General features: G+C 34.5%; 1 protein-coding gene across 5 annotated transcripts in view; it reads right to left on the reverse strand.

The window, feature by feature from the left end:
* LOC128214591 (uncharacterized) overlaps positions 1-12,263 on the reverse strand; it is a 42,371-nt gene that overhangs the window by 22,555 nt on the left and 7,553 nt on the right. For 3 of the 5 annotated variants that reach the window (XM_052921150.1, XM_052921151.1, XM_052921147.1), the window contains exon 2: positions 7,103-7,243. In XM_052921150.1, coding sequence (XP_052777110.1) covers positions 7,103-7,177 — 75 coding nt within the window. In that variant the 5' untranslated portion in view covers positions 7,178-7,243. Of the gene's footprint in view, positions 1-7,102; positions 7,244-10,371; positions 10,551-12,263 lie in introns of those variants that run through there. The other 2 variants (XM_052921149.1, XM_052921148.1) reach the window with 2 other exon arrangements.

Consider the following 12,263-nt stretch of genomic DNA (forward strand, 5'->3'; position numbering starts at 1 on the left):
TATAATCTTTGTAATTGCATGACAATATAATTTTAGATGATCACAATAAATAAATTCATCTTTTTATCAGTGGAATTGCCAAAATCTAGTTTTAGGAACAATTTTCTCTCAATAAATTACCACATAAGGCTATTGATTCAATCCTGTATTTTATTTATCCAAATTCCATATTCTAAACTCTTTTAAACTTGCCCTCTAATCCAATTTTTCATTGAAAAACTATTTCCTTGGTCTACTTTCATTTCACTTACATTTTAAGCTGTCCTCTTGAGTACTTTACATACTTTCAAGTTTGATAGTTTTGTTTAAGCCACTGCATATGAATACAATTATATTCAAATGAATAATATAAAATTATATGAACTATAATTATCAAAATATCCACGACGGACACAACGGCACAATAACTTTCTTTTCGTTATAACCACAAAACCTGAGCACCTGGACTTCTGGAGTATAAAACCAATAATTTCCAATCACTTCAAGTACAAGTTTTCTGAAATCAATATGAAGATATTAGATTTACTAAAACAACAGTGAACTACTGATTGCTCCCATTCCCATCCCTTTTTTTTGTTAGTCAGCAGCAAACACACTCACTTGTTTAAATACTAAGAATAAAAGGGTTTGGTAAAAAACATGACTTCTTTTATATTTAAATCTATCTATATGTATATTAAATATTCTCTACAACTTATAACTGATTTTCTTGATGATGATCACCAGTCATCATCATCATCATCATCATCATCATCATCATCATCATCATCATCATCATCATCATCATCATCGTCATCATCATCATCGTCATTTATCATCATCATCAAAGTCATCCTTTTCAATCAATCACAACAGAAACTGTGGGTGTATGTAATTATGATGATGGTAGTTTTTGTATTTATCTCGCAAAAAGTAATGAAGACTGAATTTTTACAATCGTTAAGAAGACAGTCAACAATTTAATGATTCTACATATAACAGGTGGTGGACATTAAAAGTATCACAGTATTTGAGCAAGGGTGGCAGAACTGAAAATATTATAAGTCCTCTTCAAACAATTGAGCCTCTTTGGCCACGGTCAAGTGTTCCATATCGAGTGTTCTATATCGCGTTCTACTGCACAATTTATCTTGTAATCTATACCAACTCAGATATGAGGACATTTATATTGCTTTTTCAGTCTTAATTGCTTCTGGTTGGCTACAGAATAACAGAATGGGAAACAAGAACTTCAGAACAATAAATTACGCGTTGTCCTCGTCGATTTTGTCTCAATTTAAGACAACAATTGATTAAAAGAGATCGATTTAGTATGCCATTAAATGAAACAAAACCGTTATAGATTTCAATATTTGATGGGTTTTAATTTGCTTCAATTTTATTTATAAGAGAAAAAATGGTAAATCAATTTTATCTTTACATCAACAACACATACACAACAAAAACAACAACATCAATTTCTATTTTCTAGTGAACTCAGTGTGTACCCCAAAAATCATTTATTATTATTAATGTTCGTGCAAAACCAAACAAACTGGCTGAAACCAACAATGCAGTCTATCTACATTTAATAATTTATCTTACGTGATAATTAATCATGCTCAGAGGCCAAGATGAGTGCTTATTTTTTACCTCGCCAATAATATATGATTGAGCCTGACTTGACATCTGAAAGTGTTAATTCTGTGATAAATACAGAATCAATAGGGATCATGTACCATTGACACTCCCATGCTGAGGTCTGTGTGCTCAATAAAACGTTTTCACTTGCTAACATCCAAACTCAACCACCTTGACAATTTGTTTAAAGAAATCAATGTTAATATTTGATTTTCGCATGCTTTCATTCGGTTCTAAATGCATGTAAGAAAAGTTCATGGCATCACAAAAAGCCCTTATACATGGATGAATCATACCAGGCGACACATTGAATTTAAATGTCTTTCTATTTTCATTATTCCATGTTGAGAAGTGTTTTCTTTATTTTTGTCACACATAAATTTCCTTATCTGAACAGCAAAAAAAGGCTGAGCTTAACTGGTAGATTATTGGCATGAGGATAAATGACATTTTATGCTTTTTATTTAGACCCAAACCTGATCCTGACTCCACTTAATTGAGTGCTAAAAAAAGGCGGATGAGGAGCAGGTTAATTTTAACTATCATGATTAACTGTGTTATAACGAGAAACTGTGTTAAAATTATTAAAGGTTTGTTTTGTCTCTAAGATTCTGTAATTTTTCAGTATGACAGGTCGATAACTAAGCTTAGTCTGATTTCCATCTCATTCATTGTCACACAAAACCCTGGATCTTTTAATCAGTATCAGTATCCCCTGACTGTAACAAAGCAGTGATCTTCCCAACATTTTAATGAAATGTCCACTAAGTTACATTTACCTTATTTCTTACAAATTTACTATATGCTTAGATCTTAAATTATATCCAAAGTAAACAAAGTCAACAAAATAGACCAATGGAATAAAAAATTCTACTAATTTAACTATTTGACTGAAAAAAAATAATTAAATATCACCTTTAAATGTTCTACTCTTTTCAAATTTATTGTAATTGATATTTGACTTAAAATAGATACAATCACTACAACACCTCATGACATTGTTGATTTTTTTAAACATTTTTAGTTTTTGCCCTTCGAATGACTTTTGCACTGTGGAAGGCGTTTATGTGATATTGGGGCCTCCTAGATCAAATTCAGATTTTGAAAAAGTCCCAAGAATAATTTACAAGGAGAGTGTATTCCCCTTCTTCCTGACCCCCACCCACCCCTTTTGGTATGCCAGATTCTGTGCCATTTTGGGTGTTTATTCAAGATGCAGAAGACAAGCTGGATTCCACTATTAGAGCTAACTGGAATCCAGCTTCCATAAGAAAACAAACATAAACTAGTTTTTGACCCCATGTGACCAATTTTGAAACTCTTGTAAGATTTCATTAAGGCAAACATTTTGACCAAATTTGAACATAAGTGACTATTCAATACCAATGTTTGGTTCGGGACACAATTTTTCGAAGATTTCACCTACTGACCTGGTTTCTGACCCCATATGACCCAGTTTCGAAATATTCAACAACAATCAAGGAAAACAGTCTGATTAAGTTTCATGAATATTAGATTGCCTCTAGTGTGTTCCAAATATTTTAAGATTTGACCTATTGACCATGCTTTTGATCCATATAACCCACTTTTAAAACGCAGTCGAAATTTTACCCAAGAGAACATTCTGACCATGTTTGGACATACCGTAAATGACTGGGTATTAGACACGCTTTTCCCCCTCAGATTCCGATGCAAAAAAATGCCTGCGTATAATACCCAGTAACAATTTTTTGAACTTTTTTTCTGAGGTTGATTTCAAGCCGAGAGTTTGTTTAGATTTATGTAGAAAGGGATGTTACTCGCGTCATATTGATCGATTATATACAGGTTAAAACGGCAGTTGAAGATCGGTATATGGCATATCGTAAGATGTTTATAATTTTAACAAAAATATTTTTTGATTAAATATTTTTCGATTAAAGTTATTCAATATTATTTTTAATAATAAATAGAATTTAACAATAATTAAACTTGCATATAAGAAAGCAAAGTTGGGCACTGTCAAAATATTTTTTGTCAGTTGTATGATAAGGTGTGAAAAACTCGCATTGCCTATTGTTCTGTTTAACATACCAATACTACAAATTGATGCGATAATGGTCTTGTTTTTTTCACACATTTACGCGAACTTTATTTTTTTCTGTAGGTGTTGACATTTTGAGAACAGACCCGCACAATATAAGGTTTACAGTATGCATAACTTGACTTCATTCTCGACAGGTTATCGTTTACCATATACTGTCAAAAAGAAACCTTACATATTTTCATAAAAGGCATCAGTTATTTGAAGTGCCTTTCCTAACATAAAACAGAATTAAAATGAAACACATTTTGCGTTATCATTGTATGGTTTTAAAGATAACCATCGCCATTTTCACTAAAAAAATATTTTTCGTCACTGTCAACAAACATGGTGGCCTAAATTGACAGACATTTTTGACATATTTTCTATGCGTCTTTATACCAAAAACATAGATTAAAAGTTTTTTCCTCCGACTTTTCACATAATTTTTTCCCTGCGTCTAATACCCCCTACCGTCTTATAACCAGTCATTTACGGTAATCCGACCAATCACCACCATGAAATAGTTTCGGACAAGATTTTTGAAAGATTTGACCTAGTGACCTTATTTTTTATCACATGTGACCCACTTTCAAACATGTCCAAGACTTCATCAAGGAAAACATTCTGATCAAGTTTCATGAATATTAGACCTTAAATAATGCCTCTAATGTGTTTCAAAGATTTTTCTAAGATTTGACCTAGTGACCTAGTTTTTTATCACATGTGACCCACTTTCAAACATGTCCAAGACTTCATCAAGGAAAACATTCTGATCAAGTTTCATGAATATTAGACCTTAAATAATGCCTCTAATGTGTTTCAAAGATTTTTCTAAGATTTGACCTAGTGACCTAGTTTCTTATCACATGTGACCCACTTTCAAACATGTCCAAGACTTCATCAAGGAAAACATTCTGATCAAGTTTCATGAATATTAGACCTTAAATAATGCCTCTAATGTGTTTCAAAGATTTTTCTAAGATTTGACCTAGTGACCTAGTTTCTTATCACATGTGACCCACTTTCAAACATGTCCAAGACTTCATCAAGGAAAACATTCTGATCAAGTTTCATGAATATTAGACCTTAAATAATGCCTCTAATGTGTTTCAAAGATTTTTCTAAGATTTGACCTAGTGACCTAGTTTTTTATCACATGTGACCCACTTTCAAACATGTCCAAGACTTCATCAAGGAAAACATTCTGATCAAGTTTCATGAATATTAGACCTTAAATAATGCCTTTAATGTGTTTCAAAGATTTTTCTAAGATTTGACCTAGTGACCTAGTTTTTGACCCCATGTGCCCCACTTTTACAAGTGGTCTATATTATATCAAGGGGTACATCATGACCAAGTTTGAACATGAACTGACCAATCATTTCCATTCCGGACAAAGAATTTGACCTAATGACCTAATTTTTGATCATATATGACCCAGTTTTAAATAAGTCCAAGATTTCATCAAGGAAAACATACTAATTAAGTATTATGAATATTTGACCATGTATAATGCCTCTAGTATGTTCCAAAGATTTTTTCTAAGATTTGACCTAGTGACCTAGTTTTTGACCCCATGTGACCCACTTTTACAACTGGTTGAGATTTGATCAAGGGGAACATTCTGACCAAGTTTGAACATTTTCTGATCAATGCCTACCAAGATATGGAACTGGACGGACAGACAGATGGACGGAATAATGGACGGACGGACAACACCAAAACATTATCCCCCTCCCAAAAACTTCGATTCGGCGGGGGATAATAAATGATAGTAATATAATGATATTTATGGCAAAATATAAGACGAATACATACATTTTTATAGATTTGAGCTACCTTACGCCAATAGCATATTTAAACTTATATTGTTTGGCTCATGGGAAAGGGCATGTTCCAAGTTCTCCACCAGTTCACACCCAACAGTGAATCTAGGAATCGCTTCTGCTCATTTCCATCAATATTATTCAAGTGAAATCAGATCATATAGGAACAGAAATACATCTAAAAATATCATTTAATTTTCAGCAATGTTCAATTGTTCCAATTTACAAATTCGTGTATATCTTTTTCGAGATGATTCAACGCAAACATATCTATAAAAAGAAAACAATACTAGAAATTTCATGCGCCCAGAAACTGATACTACTTCCATTTCATTAATGGGCCAGGAAATGGAAGTAGTAACTATTACTTTATATGTTCAACATATTTATATTTTTAACATATATATTAGGGATGCAAACGAATGGCAAAATTGATATTCGAATATTCGGTAATTCTTTCGAACGAATATTCGAATATTCGATTACCAAAATACATCTTTTAAAAGTTGTAGTAAACTTTTATAATATTCTCTAAAGTAATAGCCGGGGCATTTTAGCTTTTCCTTGTCGTAATAACTACGCGTGGCGAACCCTGAATAACACCAAATGAGCCTCTGAAATTCTTCATTTCAGAAAGACAAAAAGTCATACTTTATCAACAGAGAAAAATTAACAAAAACTTTTTATTAATATTCCTCTGCCTTCATATTTGTAAACAACGTGAACCTAGATGGATTTTGGGTCAAATGGCGTTATGTGCCAATGGAGAGTCTCCGTAGGACGAGCAGCCTCGTTCTGGGATTGACCTATAATATATAAACTACGGAAAAACTAAACCAACTTGGGAACTAGTCTATTTTAGATTTTCTTAATTGGTAGAAGCAATTTACCTAAAATAATTGGATTTTTTTTCTGTCACTTGTCGTTTTCTGTCACTCCCCGTGTTTTTACATTAAGCTAGTTATTGTAAAAACACGGGGACTATTTATGGTACCCGACGATATGTCCCTAAATGATACATGTCGCGTGTTTAGTGTATTGTCATCACATTCACACCTCTGGCATTATGGGCCAATCGTTGTTTAAACAAGACAAACGAATCTTAAATACAACAACATAGTTGTAGGCAAAATATTTATTATTATTATTATTCAACAAAAAAAACATCGAATATTCGAATACCGATTTTGACATTCGAATACCAAACGTTTGATCGAATATTCGAATATTCGAATATTCGTTTGCATCCCTAATATATATAGTATACAAATCATATTTTCATTACTGATTTTTAAAGGAATTCCTCCAGAAAATGCATCCTTGAATAACAGGGCACAATCCTAGGGATCCTACGCATTTTTGCATGTTTTGCTTCATGTGTGTCTGTAAGAAATGGCATTCAGTTCAGGCCATGCACTATTCTTAACCACCCACAATGCAGTAATGAGACAACTCCAATACTTTTGCAAACTGCCTATCAAAAGTAGTCTACCTTGGCATGTTTTAACACTAGAGTCATCCTAATGACGAACAAATAATAAAGAGAGACAACTCCAATAGTTTTGACAACTGCCTATCAAGAGTAGCTTACCTTGGCATGTTTCTGCAGCACTGTATTGGCATGCAGTTCCATATAATCAAGGGCCATAAGGTACTTCTGAGCCATTATGCTTCGTGTGTCTCCAGTTACTGGACTTTAATCACCTTCTCCATATTTTTCTCTCGAGTTGCTCTGAAAATAAACAATATTATGTTTGTTTCAAATTTAGGTTCCGGATGGTTCATGAGCTTGAATACAAGACAAATATTTCAACACTGCATTATTTCTATGTCCTTTAATCCATGCAATGTTTCATGAAGACAGTTTTACATTAAGGAAAGGGCTGTGAGGGTTCTGGAATCTATGATTGCATGGGCCACGGAAATACCTCTGAAAGAATCTATCAGGGTTACTATAACGGAGTGTGCGTCATTTTTCCAGGTTAGAAAGGGTCACCAAAGGTGATAGAAAATGCACATACTTCTCTTTTAAATCAGATGGAGGGGGTATGCATAATCTAAGTCATGGTTTAAGTTACATGCAATGAGTCTGATGCTAAAGATGGTCGTCATATGACAAAAATAACCATGTTTTTTGTAAGTTCTCACTTGGTGAATTTCTTTTGTTCATTTAGCCATAGGACCCAACAATAGTTTTTATTTCACTGCCATAAAAAGCATTAAGAGGTCAGGGTGTTTTTTCCAGCTTAGTCATTTTTCACAGTTATAACCATCGTTATTTTATCTTTTGAAACAGTAAACTCATGACTATTCTTTAATGAAATACCCAAAAGCATAAAAAGGGCAATGGAAAAATAAGGTTTGTGCAAGAAATTTGGGTCAGTCAAGAAATGGGTATCAAACAAATTTGTTTGTTATGCGTTTCTGCACGATTTGAGATTACCTCTGTCTGCACAATGTTGGTTCAAAAAAGCTAGAGCTATTACAACACTCTTACTCCCCAACACTCTTACTCCCCAAATTTCCACCAAACCAACACACCGACTGATCACCAAACTAACTTCCTGACTGACTACCAATCCGACTTCCCCATTAACCACCAAACTGACTCCACAACACCCACCAAACCAACTCCCTACCAAAACATCTCCCCTACTGACAACCAAACCAACTCCTCCCTGGCCACCAATTCAATTTCCCCACTGACCACCAATTCAACTGCACCACTGAACACCAAACCAACTCCCTCCCCAACTGGCCTACAAGTCAACATCCCCCCTGGCCACCAAACCATTCCCCAAATGACCACCAATCCAACTTCCCCACTAACCAACAAACCAACTCCCCAATGACCACCAATTCAACTTCCCTACTGACCAACAAACCAACTCCCCAACTGGTCACTAATCCAAAATTCCCACTGACCACCAATCCAACTTCCCCACTGACCACCAATTCAACTTCCCTACTGACCACCTAACCAACTTCCAAACTGGCTACCAATCCAACTTCCCTACTAACCAACAAAAAAATGAACTCCCCAACTGGCCACTAATCCAAAATTCCCACTGACTACCAATCCAACTTTCCCACTGACCACCAATCCAACTTCCCCACTGACCACCAATCCAACTTCCCCACTGACCACCAATCCAATTTCCCCACTGGCCACCCAAACAACTCTCCAACTGACCACCAATCCAACTTCCCCACTGACCACCAATTCAACTTCACCACTGAACACCAAACCAACTCCCTCCCCAACTGGCCTATAAGTCAACTTCCCCACTGGCCACCAAACCAACTCCCCAAATGACCACCAATCCAACTTCCCCACTGACCACCAATTCAACTTCCCTACTGACCACCAAACCAACTTCCAAACTGGCCACCAATTCAACTTCCCTACTGACCAACAAACCAACTCCCCAACTGGCCACTAATCCAAAATTCCCACTGACCACCAATCCAACTTCCACACTGACCATCAATCCAACTTCCCCACTGACCACCAATCCAACTTCCACACTGACCACCAATCCAACTTCCCCACTGACCACCAATCCAACTTCCCAACTGACCACCAAAACAACTCCCCAACTGATTACCAATCCAACTTCCCCACTGACCACCAATCCAACTTCCCCACTGACCACCAATTCAACTCCCCAACTGATTACCAATCCAACTTCCCCACTGACCACCAATCCAACTTCCCCACTGACCACCAAAACAACTCCCCAACTGATTACCAATCCAACTTTCCCACTGACCACCAATCCAACTTCCCCACTGACCACCAAAACAACTGATTTGTATGCAAGAGTATCGGTTTAGAGTGAAATTATGAAAATGCCTTTATTACTTAAATTGTAAGTATACATGTATGTACCCATACAAGTACTGTCAAACCCCGTTGGCTCAAATTCCTCGTTGGCTCAAACTAGATATGTAAGGGACAGATTTCTTAATACTGAAGGTGAACAATCACGCTTGGCTTGAAATTTCCGAGGCTCAAGGTACATATGTATTTTCGCCAGTCCCTGGGAGTTCGAGCCAATGGGTTTTGACTGTACATTTATCCATGCAGGGTGTCCCAGTATAATGTTTAGTATTTGATTAAGATAATCTTGTGGTCCTGGGATGATAAGGCTTTTCGCAACATCTCAATGATATATCCCCTTGAAACTTTGTTTGCCAACCCGAAGATATAAAGTTTCATGATGCCAGACCATCATGTATGTCATTTAGTAATTAATTATGTCTTTTCATTTACAGGCAACTGTTTACCAAGTTTCAAAGCAAGTTAAATTTGATTTCAATGTATTTCACAATAAATACATTTTTATTTTCATTATCATGAATTATAATGAATGAATTTGTGTACATAGTGTTTCTCAAATGTTTGTATTGTTGATTATGTTGAATATTTTATTTCAAATGTTAACATTTAAACCACTCTATGGTGGAAACAAAGATAAATGTATTAGGGTTTAAGCCAGGTTTAAAAAAGAACATGGTGCTGCAGAAAAGGAACATGGTGCTGGGGGGCAAAATGGCACATTGTGTCGAGCAGTGATAAATTTAAGCATTATGAATTTCAAAGAAAATGCTAGAAATTGTGCTTTTTGGAAGTAATACTAGGTTTCAACAACTAAATATGTTTAGTTTGTTTGAATTAATAATCAAATTTCAATCGAAACAAAAGAAAAATTTGATTATCTTAAGCATGATTTGTTTTGAAGGGCAGGGTGCAGCTCCCTCCCTGTTTAATAACCCTCTAGCTAAAACCCTATATATATATACAAAAATAAAAAATAAAAAAAGCAAATCAACCTTAAATTAACGATTAATTTTTACCTGTCAATTATCAATCCACTTTGGTATATTTAAATCCCATTTGCAAATATCTACACTAAAATCCATTCAAAATATAAAAATACACAAAATACAGTCCACCTACTTTGAAAAACTAATATAATTGCCGATTCATTCCACCATTTAGAGATTACATACAACCTTCAGGAGAATCTAACCTAGCAGCCAGATAACATGAGATTTTTCTACTACAGTACCAACAAATGCCATATTTAAACAAGATTGTACATTTTAAAGAACATTATTTATGATTACAATACATTTGTGTTAACTATTTATTTAATCAATTGATTGAAGACATTTGATTGCTTTATGTTACAAGCATTTTTGCAGAGTAACTGAGGTCGGTGCCAATTACAACTTAGGTCAAGAAAATAATAATTTCATATTCTCTTTCCAACCGCACATGTGCGAAACCTCCTTCTGCAACATTTTTTAGTAACGAAAATTAGTCTTGAGTTAAAAGTGGTCGGAAGTCAAGGTCACATTACCATTAACAGGCTTGCCTTTTTATCTGAAAAGTTAAATCCCCCATCATCTCATCTAAAATTAAAATTCAGATGAGAATCTAGAAAAATTATTTCTCTGGCCTTAATGACAGAAGCCGGCGGTTAATCTGATAATCCGGGAGTTAAGCTGTCTACAGGGCCCTGGCTATGATAGCCGACCAACAACTGGCGATATTGCATATTTATGCCACACTTACAAATGCATAATCTGTTTAAATTTCGTTAATGATATTATCAGATTTCATTTTTGAAAGTGGAGAAAAGTAGGACCTTTTTGTGTCAGCTGCTTTAAAGTGCAAGTGGGTGCCAAGGTTGGTTGGAAAACAAAGGGGCATAACTAGAAAATCTTTTACTGAAATTTAAAGGAGTTTCTACATAATTATTAGCATTATGTTATTTTTTAATGTAAATATATACGAGTGTTCCAAGTTTAATGTTATATCTTGAAAAGGCAAAATTTAAGTTTTTGCATAATACCCATGATGATGATGATAACAATGAAAGCAATCACTTATTTTCAAAAACAGCCACGCTAAAAATTACATGGGGTGTAAAATTTCAAAAAATTGCCAATAAGAAAATTCAAATAAACATTAGAATTAAGATTACAATAAAAATGAGGCAAAAATCAAAATAATGATTTCTATGCAAAAACATTGCACAATTTATGAACTCAAAGGCAGAGGGTCAGATCAAGTTTTAAGGTTCAGTGAACACAACATGCTTTTGTAATGGTCCGCTGAAATTGGCGGATGTGCATTTACATAGTATAGCATTCCATTATAGACGGAATTACGTTTATATTATGTATGTTTACTTGTATGGTAATATGAAAATTAGCAAAGCCTGGGTTCTGTGTTGATAGAGAATTTAGTGAATATAAAGACCAGTGGACACCTTTAAAGTCGAGCATGCTTTTCTCTGAAGGGATCTGTTGGTGTTTGTTGACATCGCATGTTACACTTTTATGCTTTTAAATTAGCAAATAATAATATACTTTTGCTTTTATATATGTGAAGACATGCTTTAACTCACCCAAAGTCTTTCCAACCAAATAAAATTGGTTCAACACTTGTCCATCATTTTTCTCAAAAAATCAACATACCCGGTAATAAAATCAAGTGGTTTAAATTTCGAATATCAAGATAAAACAAGAAATAACATTCACTGTATGAGAAAATTACATATTATACTACAAAAATATATATAAGATAATCAAGAGTTTTTAAAAAAAGTGTTTTTGTGGGGGGTTTTTAATTTAATTTACTGGAAGGTTTTGTCTAGAAATGCATTGTTTTCAGGGTGAGTTTCGCTCTTACTGGTAAATTTAGTGGATATTTTTTTTGATGTGGAATTTATCAGAGC

Source organism: Mya arenaria, chromosome 13, assembly GCF_026914265.1.
Source record: "Mya arenaria isolate MELC-2E11 chromosome 13, ASM2691426v1".
NCBI lineage: Eukaryota > Metazoa > Mollusca > Bivalvia > Myida > Myidae > Mya > Mya arenaria.